Raw genomic sequence first — 12,903 nt, forward strand, 5'->3', positions numbered from 1 at the left:
AAAGCACCAGAAAGCTGCAGAGAAAAAAAGTATGTACATGTAAGTATATAATTACATGTGTGCATGCATGTGTGTAGATGTGTGTACACACATACATATATACTCGATATGGGGAAACATAATGGAAAACTAGTTGAAAAACTTATATTCAAAATTTTCATAAGGTATTTTATTTCTTTATTTGTTTATTCCTATACATAAGCTATTAAAAAACAGCAGGAACAAGCAGCAGTTGTCACGTCTAAATCTAGAGGTTATTCATTATCAACACCCCCTTAGTATAGTGATAGGCACAGACAACTCGGCAGCCATAGCATTAGAAGGCCAGCCAACCACAAATTCCATAAAAGGAATATAAATGCATCCATTCACTTCCTCTCATTAGCTTAACAGTCAGGCTTTGAACAATGCAATTGATTAACATATTCATTGTTCTCTTATGCTTTGCCTCAATTTTTTTTTTTTTTTTTTTTTTGTTTACTGTTTTAGGGATCAAAGATACCTGAATACTTAGTTAACAAATGCTCTTGTGAAACCATCAATGTAAAATGTAGTGGCAGAATTAATCCTTTTTTATTTTTCAAGGGAGCCACAAAAATGCTAAGGAAAACAAATCTATGAACCAGTTTAATTTTATTTGTATTTAATGTGATTATACACATTCATGTGTCTAACAAGATCTGCACTGTTACATTAAAAATACAGTACAATAACATTCAACATGAGGTACTTCATATTTATATATTTTTCCTTCATAAATAATGCTGTAAGCTACTAAATTCAAGCACCCTGATGCACAAGTGGCTACAGGATCCTGAAATTAGCTGAGCTTATTTAAACACCTTAAAAAACATTAACAACAAAGAGACAGTTCAGTGCAATAATTATGCAGAAATTAGACCATTTACTTAAATACTATTTTAAGATATACTTAAAGAATGTTACATTAGACCTGCTAGCCTAGCTATCCTTTACCCCCAGTATTAAGAATGACAGAGACAGCCAGATAAATTGAGAAAAGCATCTACAGCGTATTCTGTTTAATAATAAATTGTGTTTATATGCTAGAATTGCCTGCCTTCTCAGAAAAATGGTTTCTAGTTTTAAAAGCTACAAAATTGGAGAGTACCCCCCAAAATAAAGCAAATACATCAGTCTTCATTTCATTTTGTCAAAAATGCAGAAGGGAGAACAGGGTTTGAAATAGAAAAATTCTTGTTCTAAATTTAATTTTCAAATTTAACACACAGCTCTCGGCACCAGCCAATCAGGCGGTGGAGGCGCCCTCCCTTTTCAAGTGATAGTAATTGAGACAGCATTAAGTTCGTCTATGCCCAGGGTACAGGATCGCATCCCCGGCCACATGGAAAGCAGCCAGCTAATGGGAGCACTGACAGGGAGTGTTCCTGAGGGAACAACCCCCATCTAAGGTCATCACACTCACCTCAAGACACTGATACGATGAAATTAGTGCTAAGTTTCTTCTCCTCTGGCTTAAATATGAGTGTCTTCTAATCAGGTATACAGTCTACCAATTTGCATGGTAGTTATGAGTTACTGAAACGTTTACGCTTTAAAAACAAAATCCTTTGTGGAATTATTTTTTTTTAATTGAAAATGTACCTTTATTGCATCAATGCTTTGCCAAAACTATTAATATGAAGTCATTGCTAGATCATTTTGTAAAGTTATCCTGGAACTACTCCTCTATAATCACCAGGAACAGTTTTTGAACATCTATGCTAACAGACCTAGGTAATGGCAAAGGTGATTAGAAAAATGTTCCATGAACCAGTGTTCTCCACCTTCAAGCCAAAGGCAACGAGCCCACATCTACAGAGGAAGAAGTGGCCCTGAAGCACAGTGAGTAAGGGAAGGGCAGCCACTCCCTGGGGCCTTTGGGGCCACAGGGGAACCATTTCTGCCCCATCTCTCACCAGCCAGGCAGGGAGGAGACAATTCCTGAGTCGGCAAACGCTCTTGCGTGCTCATGGGCACGCACACGCACACACACACCCCGGGACTAGCTCCTGGCTCCAGACAAGCCAGCTTCAGGCTTGCAGAGCGGGAGAAGGAGGCGGCCAGGGACCACACTCTTGGGTGGTGGGGGAAGCGACCTCAGGATCATGCTGAGCAGAAAAGCTGCCCAGAAAACACATGGATACTTCACCTAGAAGTGAACATCTGGACACTGCCAGGGTCATAGGCACTAAACCATCTCAAGCCATTCCTGAAGGAGAATTTTTTGATGAACGTTTCCCTCCTTTGCTTACATCATCCATGGACAAATGAAAGCTGGATGTGATGTTGACGCAGTGAATATTAGGTATAATGAAGTGTATCACTCCAGACCATTATTTTTTAAACCCTGCAGGCATATACTGGCACTTTGAAATAGCTAGAGGACCAATTCTAGCAGTCTAGGAACAGGACAGAATTATAATTAACCAAGAAGATAGTATGTGGTCAAAGTAGATCAGGTAAAGTACACTTCAGATTAAAAAAAAAAAAAAAAAAAAAATCAATGAATAAAAGTATCTTATTACATTAACATACAGTGCTACAAAACTGTTATTCCACTCATCCAAAGAACTGTTTGGTCCTTTCTTAAAGGGATAAAGGGAATAGGAATTCTATACAGTACGACTTATAAAAACAACCAAATAGTGGGGATCAAGAAGCTAAATGGGGAGAAAATAGTTTGGCTTTTTCAAACTATGTATTATAATGTGTCATCAAGTAAAATATTTGTAGTATGGGACTTTTTTATGGTCCTTCTTTTCCCCCCAATTTGAAAATGATTTACTAGTCCTTCACATGGGTGAAACACAAATTATTTTTTCAAACCTCTTGTCCCAAGGGATTGAAATTGAGTGCTTCATACAATTCATTGTGTCAAAAAGAATTACAGTTTTGACTGTGTGTTCTAATAAAACTTTATTTATGGGCACTGAAATAGGCTTCTTTTTAAAACTGTTTTAGTTGAGATTAACAGCCAGCAACTTTTTTCTACTAACAATACAATTTTGTAATTTAGTTACTTGTAAAGGAAGTTTCTGACTTTAATATTTTGTCTCCTAAACTAAAAGAATATAAATCTGCTTATTGCAGAAGTCATGGCCTAAACAAACATCCAATTTCTTATCTTCTTTTTCCTAGTTTCCATTGAAACTGTAGCATTTAATATGCAAAAATAGCATGAGTTTAGGATTTTAAAAAAAGGCCCAAAGCAAAAAAGTTAAAAAGAACAAAATAAAGGCCAAACATGACTTTTTTTTTCTTTTACAAATCTACTTTCTGTATATTACTTAGTATGAAGCAAAACTTCTTTCAAAATTGTAAACTGAGGTTTATCATTTTTGGGGGGGAGGGGGGATTGGCTTCTGTTTAAAAATAACTCTTCTCATTATTATTTTTGGCTATTTATTTCTACTCATCAAAATAAAGCCCAAAACAAAATTGGAGATCCAAAATTTTTCTTAAAAGGAACAAAACTTGGGAGGTCAGTGAGGAGGCTGGAAGAGCACAAAATCTCTCTAGGTGTATAGACGCGACTCTGAAAATAATGAAGCCTTAAGAACCTGGCTCTGTTAAGCATACAGTTAAAAGCTGAAAGCTGCTTTTTTGCCTGTACATAATTAAAAGGTTAAAAGAAATCAGAAACTGCCTACAGCTTCACAGATTACAAATTACCTGCGCTGATCACATATTTGCAGATGAGCTAAGCATCGAGCAAGTAGGAACCAGATGTGACCCTCACAGCAACCTCTGCTTCAGGAAGAGGGTTTTCAAGCATAGAATATGAGTTCGGGGATCTGCCCTCCCTGCACTCCAGTGCCATTGGTGCTGTCCGAGGAGCACTGAAACTGGACGGTCACTTTGCCACACTGAACCTCGGTCATGCCTTCCTGCCCAAAGTAGCTGAGTTCATTGCCATCCAGGATCACGCTAGCTGTGTAGAACGTGTCCGGCTCAATCTGCACGGGGTACTCGAACCACACGGGGAAGGTGTTGCTGGAGCCATCTGAGAAGTACTTGCTCAGGGTCTGCCCCAGCACCACGCCCTGCCTCTTGAGTTCAATCTTAGCACTGTATTCTGCAGAGCCGCAGCTGGAGCCATACAGCCCAAAGCCGGCGATGAACACTCTTTTATCAACCGCAAACTGGATGCTGTCACAGCGACCCCGGTAGCGCCACTGGTTGCTCCGATAGGCACAAGACTGGAAACGGTGACAGCGCTGGGGGACTAGGCCCTTGCGGGCTTTACTCACAAACTGCAACTCAGGCTTTTTGGCCGCAGTGTACCAGAGGAAGATGTCATTGGTCTCATTGAGAGTTAAAACTCCGGACTGTGCAGCACCATTGGCAAAATCATCGAGGGCCATCGTGGGTATCCGGATCAAGTAAAGCGCCTTGCCAAGGACCTTGCGTTTATTTTCAATGCTCAAGGCTAGATCTTGTCGCTGGCATTCGACTTCAGCCCAGTTGAGAGCTGCCTCAAAAACTACAATTTCTTTGGCATTCAGAGTTTCCCTGCGGAGGATACTTTCTAGTGTCTGGAAGTCAATGTCACAGAACCCTTCGGATTTGAGTGCTAACTCGGCCTGGGCGTCGATCACCTCCCAGCAGCGCTGGGTCAGGTCTGGCTCCTCGAACAGGCAGCTCTGGGAGAGGAGCACGCAGGCATTTTTGGCACTCAGGCTGGTCTCCAGAAAATTAACGCAAGCTCTGGCAAGGTGCGGGACAATGTACTTTTTGGCAGCATAAAGAGTGGCCAACACTGTGTCAGCAGCCAAGTCAATCTCATCACAATAGATATATCTGAAAGAAAGCACAGAGCCCATAAAAAAATGAGAGCATCCAGCATGAAGAGTTGCAGTGACTTGCAAATTAGTTCCAAGAAAATTATCTTTCTTATGTGACAATTACTACAAAGTTTTTTAGGGATTAAAGAAACATCTGAAATATTATTCATAAATTATTAACATCTGAACTCAGTAGTAAGTTTGTATTATAATTAAAGACATTAACTTTGTGTTACCATTCTTGCCTGTTTTATAAGCTGCATTTGGTGGCTTCTCAGCAAAAACAGAAGACACTAGAATTGTTTGAGAAAGAACTGTATATCAGAAAGTCAATATTAAGGGAAAAAATTCCAAATTCTATTACCTATAATATATTTAATCAGAGAATGTCCCCCTATGTTTAGGAACAATATACATGTTTTAATCTTAAAATTTTTCTGTGTTCAGGTAGAAACTAAGACTGATTTGGATTTTTTCCTAAATACAAAACAAAACCTGAGATTGAATAAAACATTGCTCAAGTATTTCTGAGTTCAGTGAATTATCAAATATGGACTCTGATGCTATAGTCTAGTTCACTTGGGAGAAAACTCAACACAGGTTTTAGAACTGGCCTTTGTTTTTTTAACTCTAAACTCTTCCTTCTCTCCCCACACATTCTGTCTACCTTCAGAATGAAAGAAAATATTATTTCCAGATAAACTTTATTAAAAGACAAAGTAGGAAAACTTAAATGTGCACTTATTTCTTTGCTAGTATGAACTGTTTCTATTTCTGGAGAGGAAACACTTCTTGGCATGCGGGACTGTGGCAGACTCCCAAAATGGTAGGTAAAGGTAGAAATCACCTGCTTCTTTTAGATTGCTATAGATGATATAAGAGATAAACCGAAAGGCCTACATATGGATGAAAAACATACAATGACAACAATTTTAAAATTTTTCTAGCTAAGGGGTGTAATTACTTGCTCTGAAGTTTTCCTTTTAGTTATCATATTTCACCTTAGTGAAACACATAACTTGAGAAATTAGCAAAACCTTCTGTAAGAAAATGCAAAAACACAAGAATGGCAATGAGAAAAACTTCCACAATCATATACAGACCCTGTGTTTTTACTCCCAGGAAGCCCCTTCTCTTCTCCAGTGGGTGAAGTCAGCTACCACTGGCCAGGCTGCCTGACGCTCTGACTGCGGCTCAGTGATGCTCTGAAAGGCCCTGGTGTGGGTGGGGGGCCCCAGAGCCTGGCAGCACTTCATAGTTCTTACCCTGTAACTGTCAAGTGGGCAACAGTTTTCCTGACAACCCCCTTTTCAGGGACACTGGTTAATCACCCACAATACTGGGGTGAGGAAAGTCTAGCCGCTACTATATCAGATGATAACGTGGCACTGATCAACTACAACCCGATAAATGGCACATTACTATATTTCTGATTTTTACATTATATGAATGATATGTATAATTTTAAAAAGCTGTATTAATATATATTGTAGGCAAAACATTTCTGAGATACGATGCTTGTCAAAGGACAAATCAAGTGACTCGGTGAAATGTAATTCTTTGGGATTCTTGCTCATGTTTCCTAATTACGTATATATCTGGAATGACACAACACTCTACTTGACTGCCGTGAAGCCAAAATGCTGAACTAGTGCTAGTATTCTCCTCAGCCAGAGATAACATCATCAAAATCACAAAGCTGTGGCTTCACTGGGAAAACACACGCACACACAAGATCCTTGTTAGTAAAATTGGTTTCTGCACATATATTTCTAAAAGATCACAAAGGTCACAAAGTGCTGGATGCGCTAAAGTGGCGATTTAGTTTACGCTTTGGTACTTCACATGCTCCCTTGCCTTTAATTTCCCCACCTCCTAACACACGAGTTCTAATCAGCTGCAATTAGACTGCAAAACTAGAATATGAATAAAGAATTAAATACTTTTAAGTTCTAGGACTAACTATGATGCTTTTTTTGTTCAGTAGGCACGGGACAACATATATTTACATTTTCACCATTTGTGGGATTATTGTCCAGCTTCTTGACCCACTGAGTAATTTTTTCAACAAACATTGTATTGATTCCAGGGAACTGTGGACTCTGATATACTTTGGTGTGGTATAATAAAGAATTAGAAAAATCATATAAATATTATTTAGAAAAATTATTCAATTTTAATCACATTGGAGATGATCAATTTGCATAACACCAGTACCTGGTAAAGAAGCCGATTCTATTTACCTGGTTAACATTTATTGGATTCTGGAAAATATAAAGCTATTTTTTCATAAATACATAATGTATCTTAGAGCTTTCCATTTCTACATTTGCACTTAAAAGTTTTCCTGCATAAGATCATATAAAACTACAGGTAACTACCTATTCATATCTTTCAAAAATCTCTCCTCTACTATCAAACACAAATGCTTACCCTTCAGAAAGGATGTCTGATTTTATATGAGACTGTTGTGTATGTGTGCATGAAGACCAGATTATTTCAACAGACAATACATTTTGCATTTGCTGACAGAGAGACAATAACTCTTAGAAAACTCAAAAATCTCCTAACTGGTGCTACTTACACAAAGTAATTTCTGGAATTGTGAAGTAAAAATGTAACATTTCCTGAAAGATTTCTTCACGGTGCCTTCACAGAAAACATGCTCTATTAGATTATGTCTACACTGGAAAGTTATTTTTCTTCCATCCTAAGTCATTAAAAAGCAAATCACTAAACTTGCCACTTGTCCCCAAATCCCATGTCAACGTGTGGTTATAAATGCCTGCAGTATTCCGCACACTTTCCACTGAAAGATGCATAGTAGTTTTCTCCAAAATCATTTACAAGGTAAGCAGCACCCTCTTTCTTCACTGGTGCTTTCCTTTTCTGTTACACAGAACTTCCATTTAACTGTAAAACCAGCAGAGTATAAATATAGCATAAACACATTCCCACACGAACGATGCTTACTTCAGCATAGCAAGAAAAGCAGCAGGTTCGACATCTGGTATACGGATTTCATCTTTGTCCTCAGCAAGTTCTCCGTAAAACATTGCATGGAACACAGAGCTCCCAACAGCTAAAACATACTGTGGAGAAAGGGAAATCTTATTTCATGTGCTAACTTGAAAGCATTTTCAGAAAATCAATCTAGACAACCAACTCCAGGCAACTGGGTTTGGTGGACACAGAGCACCTAAACTTGCTCCTTTGCGAAGTCAAGGTCTGGTATATCTTACCGTGGAAGCCTAAGATGTTCATGTCAAATAGTCTCTACGATGCTAATTACCTTGAGGCTTTAAGAGATTAATATGCAAAGTCCCTCATTACAAAAATAAACAGATAAAATAAAAAGCTTATCCAACTGATTTCTAGGGGAAGGGTAAACATACTACTTTTCTAGCCTGTCACAACTTCCAGAGATCTTAGCCTACGACTGGAGAGTTAAGACAGCATGTTTTTTTTGTGGGATACATAAAGCAAGGTAGAAGGAGACAAAGAAAACATTTAGCATAGCCGAGGTTCCCTGGACAAGGCTGTGCTTTCCCTGTGATCAGGCAAAACATGCACTGCCTGCCATCGGCAAGCTGCCCACACCAACTTCCAAGCTCCCGGGGAGAGTCCCTCTTTGTAAATCTTGGGTCTAAACCGGTAATGCAGCTGTTGCTTACTTTGTGTCCTGGCAACCGCTGAGTCCCACCTGGTGGCCCAACCACAAAATGTACATCTGCCATCAAATCATTATTGAACATCACCGCATTTCTATAAATACAGAAGCAATTCATTAATTCATAGTAGCCGGTATTTTAATACCCGCCCCCCCCCCCCCCCCCACAAAGAAAACCCGCAAAAGACTTGAAAATTAAGCAACGCCTTAATAACGTCAGGGCAAAACAACAAATAAAAGATCTAACTAAACAATCGTGTTTGTAATCTTTGCAAATGCAAGGGAAATAAGCAACTTAAAAGGGAAAAAAGTTCTCCAAACTTTCCATAAGGCTGAAGGACAAATAAAAGGTTTCTATCTTCTAAGGCCCAGATACAACCCTGTGGTTAAAAAGGTACAGCTTGTAAAAACATTTTTTTTTCTAAGAGGAAAACAGCTGTACTGTTTTGGAAAAGATACAAGGCAGTTTCCCATTACCAATAAAGCTTCTGAGAAGAGGAAACACAGATTTGTGTTAAAAATACATCACAGATTGTAGAAAGCAGAAACTTCAACACAGGAAAACTTTTAAGGTAAATATGCTGGCCCGGTACTTACCTTTCTCTAATGGTGGGATAAAGACCTTGCCAATTTGGGGCTGGGATAAGGTTGTTGTTACTGAGATTCTGCTGGTGGTACTGCGGGACAGTGGCAGTGCTGGGGTTGGCAGGTTTTTTACGGGGAAATATATCAGCAGCCATCTTCTTCTTCTTTTTAGTCTTCAAGGTAATAATTTCATAGCAAACTGGGGGCAACTTGCTGCTGCTGCTGCTGCTGGTATTAGCTTTCTTCGAGCTTTTCTTGGACCTGTTCTTTACCGTCTCTGGAAGCATCAAGAAGAAGGTGAGACATTTCATGTTCTTTTCCTTGTCATCTACCATGAGTACAGTATATCTCTTTATAGATAGATATCCCAAATTGGTGCAAACATTAAGGAAAAAGAGGCTAGCACAAGCTAAGAAGTTAACAGAAACCAACAAACTGGATTTTGCTTCTTTTCTCAGCCAGGCAAGGTGACCTTTTCACTATGTTGAATAGAAACTGGCTTTAAGTTTTGTCCAGTACTTGGTCTGTTAAATACATCCCCATCATGATTCCTGTTTCTCTTATTTGCTCATAAAAATCACCCAGTTTTCTAGATCACCTGAAAATGCTACACTGAGCAAAGATGACAGATACAGAGACGCAGCACTGGCTTTCTGAATTAGGTAAGCAAGCTGGGCTGGAGCTGCGCGGGTCTGTGGAGCCGGCTGAAGTTGTGTGGTGAATGGATCCAGTAGGTATTACAGCCCTGCAGATGGAGTCAGACAGCCAGTGCCGGGAGCCAATGGCTGAAGTCACCAATCACGATTGGACCGAGCAAAACAGTGACACCTATTGTAACGTGCACAGTTCGGATATTAAAGGAACAGCAGTTGCATTCCCTTGCCTGCTGTATATTTAAAATAGATAAACAACATATGAAACATACTTGAAAACAGGAAAGGAAGAGTTTATGTTCACAGATTTCTCTTCAGTTCATTTTTTTCCCCCAGTGAAACAAGCAAGATCAGTTAACAAAGGGTAGGAACTGGTATCTACTCTGCATTTCTAATATAATCTTTTTCCTGGTAGCATCTAGTTTTGAATACTTCAGTAGACCCCAGTTTAAAAGCTAAAAGCGATGATTAATAGCAAAATCATACTAAACACATTTATTATAGCTTAAAAGGGAGGGAGGCTATGTTTCTCTTTTTTCAGTCTCTTTGAATACAAGTATATTCTAGTGCAAAACAAGAGAAATAAGGTCATGCATTCAAGTTTACCTCCCCATGTTTCTAGCTCCTATACTGATCTTTGACAACAGTCCCAGATCACAAAATATTGTTAAACAAACATTTATACGAGTATGCATAGCTGCATTGAAACAGAAGACAAATTCTAAATGCAAAAATAAGATTCAAATGAAACAAAACTGGTAATCAGTGTTTAAAGGCTGCAATTCACTAAAAATATGTCCGATGGAGCCCTGTGCAGGATCTCTCAAATGTCAACTTAAATGTTATGGTTGCATTTAGCCTTGGCATAATTTTAAAGAATATAATCCACAACTTTAACACAAAGCAATAATAAGGCTTTTCAAAGTGATAACTGTTCTGATGCTGCCTGCTGAAAATGCATCAGGTTCCCTCTGCTCTGAATGGGAGGAGTAAAGCTACTATGTGGTTTTCACAGATGTGACTACTCCAGCAATTTATATCCAGCTTTGGTGAATAAGAAAAAAACAAAAACACCTGCTGTAGGTTCCACATGTACTTATTTATTTGTAAAGAGGGATTAATAAGATTTAAGTCTATTGGATGATTTTCATTTGTCCAAAGTGTAGCAGCCATTTGCTACCCCTCCCCCAATCAAATTTACCCTTCATTGCCAAGGCCCTGTTTGTTGCCCAACAATAGTCTGAATAATGAGTGCCTGACAAAGTGAGGGCTCAAAAAATGGGAGTTACTATTGTTATTATTGTAACTAGAAATCTACTAGAGATAATACACCAGAAATCAGCCTTTATCTCCCTAGGACTCTAAATCAGTAAATTGAACCAAGGCATATCCTCTTTATTGTCATCATTATTCTCCTTAAAGCAGTTTGTAAAGCTACCGCATGATGTACTGTGTGTACGACTTCAGCATAAGGTTATCTATCTCCACTTTAGATGGACACTGATGTACAATTTGTTACAATTATTGTATTCTCAGTTGCAAAGCGACCACATACTTACATATACACCACAAACACACTTCTTAATTGCCTTCAAACAAACTTAAACACTCAATGTTAGAGAGAAAGATTTAGAAACTGTTTTTCAACAGCACACGGAGAAAGGCATGAAGAAACAAATGAGCTCCTTAACTATTCAGAATATGGTTAAAACCAAAGTAGCATTCCTGCTCAAATGTCACAGAACTTCCTGACCACGATGCTCCTAGGAAAGACCACACCATGCAGGCTCTTGTGACTGGGATCAATCCCAAACATATCTCTATCAAACCTAGTTATCTGGCTTTTCAGGTTAGAAGTAATCCAGAAGAATGGAAAGGGAACCGAGTCACTTGGAGGCAGACAAACTACTATTTTGTCCCAGTTGGACAGGGACAAAAGTTTAAAAAGCATAAAAAGCAGACACAAGAACTCAGAAGGCTTTGTGATTTTTATTCATTTCACATACAGTTCAATGCCTTTCACCATGAAAGCCTTCAAAAAACATGGTTCTTACAGCTCTAGGTTAAAGAAGTGAAGTACATGTAATAGTTTTAAGGAAGAAACATTATATAATATTTTAGAAAATGCTCCTTCCAAAATTAAATATTTCAGTTATCTGAAAAACTGTCTTTTGTGGAAAAGCTTAAAAAATACTAGTTAAATGAAATAGTGCTAAATCTAAATCACCCAGAACTGTGCTGCAAAGAGGGACATTATCACTCACATGTGTGGAGGGATGATGAGCATGAATGTTTTTAAAGTAAGCTCTTACCTATATGAAGCAAACCAATTTTTTGAAGGTAAAATGACTTTTTTGGAATTAATGTGAACAGCCATGAAAATTTTTAATAAAATCAAGACAATGAAAAACTTATTTGAGAGCTACCTTTAACCTTTTCTTCTCATAGCAATAAGGCAGGCAATATAGGTCCTTCCTACTCAAAGTACAGTCCAAAGATCAGAAGTAGCATCAGCATCACTTGGAAGCCTGTTAGAAACGCATAATTGGCCCACCCCAGTTCCTGATTCTGGATCATAATCTGCATTTTAAGACCCTCTAGGTAATTCAGGCAACATTCAAGTTTGAGAAAACCCAGTATAGATAACTAAAGAATTCTGTAGTTCTTCCCAATGATGCAGTATTAACACCTGGCATCACATTTTATATTCAATTATCAAATTATCGAGTCAATGGAAAAAGAGTTCAAAACAATTTAATTTGGTTTTGGACATAAAACATAACATCCTTTCATGCCTGGTCCTGAAATTCTTCTGACTAGGTCCTAACTGTCTAGGATTCAGGCAGGCATCTGAGAAGCCCAAGATATTTTGTACATTCTCTCGGAAAGAAGTCAAGAACAGACTATGTCAAGGATGATGACTGAGATGATTTTAGCAGGGAAAATAAAGGATTAAAAAATGAAATGTGTGAAGCAGATGTCACATTTAATATTTTTAAATAATTCCCTAAAAAAAAAAAATTGGCAGTATGCCATTAAAAAAAACCCTGCTAATTAGCAATCAAGTCACAACTGTAACAGTGACTTTTTAAATATAATCTTAAAACCATAAGCAAGCAGGAAATTGTAAAGTAGCCTTAAAATGTAACCTTCAAAGCCGGACACAGACTATAATAGAAGCTGTCAATCT

General features: G+C 38.3%; 1 protein-coding gene across 2 annotated transcripts in view; it reads right to left on the reverse strand.

Annotated features, from left to right (window-relative positions):
- Positions 1–453: 453 nt before the first annotated feature.
- Positions 454–12,903, reverse strand: part of BTBD3 (BTB domain containing 3) — a 37,006-nt gene continuing 24,556 nt past the window's right edge. Inside the window, exons 2-5 of one of the 2 annotated variants that reach the window (XM_037811935.1) lie at positions 9,073–9,337; positions 8,480–8,570; positions 7,779–7,897; positions 454–4,821 (exon numbers count right to left, since the gene is read on the reverse strand). In XM_037811935.1, the coding sequence (XP_037667863.1) occupies positions 3,789–4,821; positions 7,779–7,897; positions 8,480–8,570; positions 9,073–9,215 (1,386 nt within the window). In that variant the 5' untranslated portion in view covers positions 9,216–9,337 and the 3' untranslated portion in view covers positions 454–3,788. Of the gene's footprint in view, positions 4,822–7,778; positions 7,898–8,479; positions 8,571–9,072; positions 9,995–12,903 lie in introns of those variants that run through there. The other variant, XM_037811934.1, reaches the window with a different exon arrangement.

This window comes from Choloepus didactylus, chromosome 19, assembly GCF_015220235.1.
Source record: "Choloepus didactylus isolate mChoDid1 chromosome 19, mChoDid1.pri, whole genome shotgun sequence".
NCBI classification, from domain to species: Eukaryota; Metazoa; Chordata; class Mammalia; order Pilosa; family Megalonychidae; genus Choloepus; species Choloepus didactylus.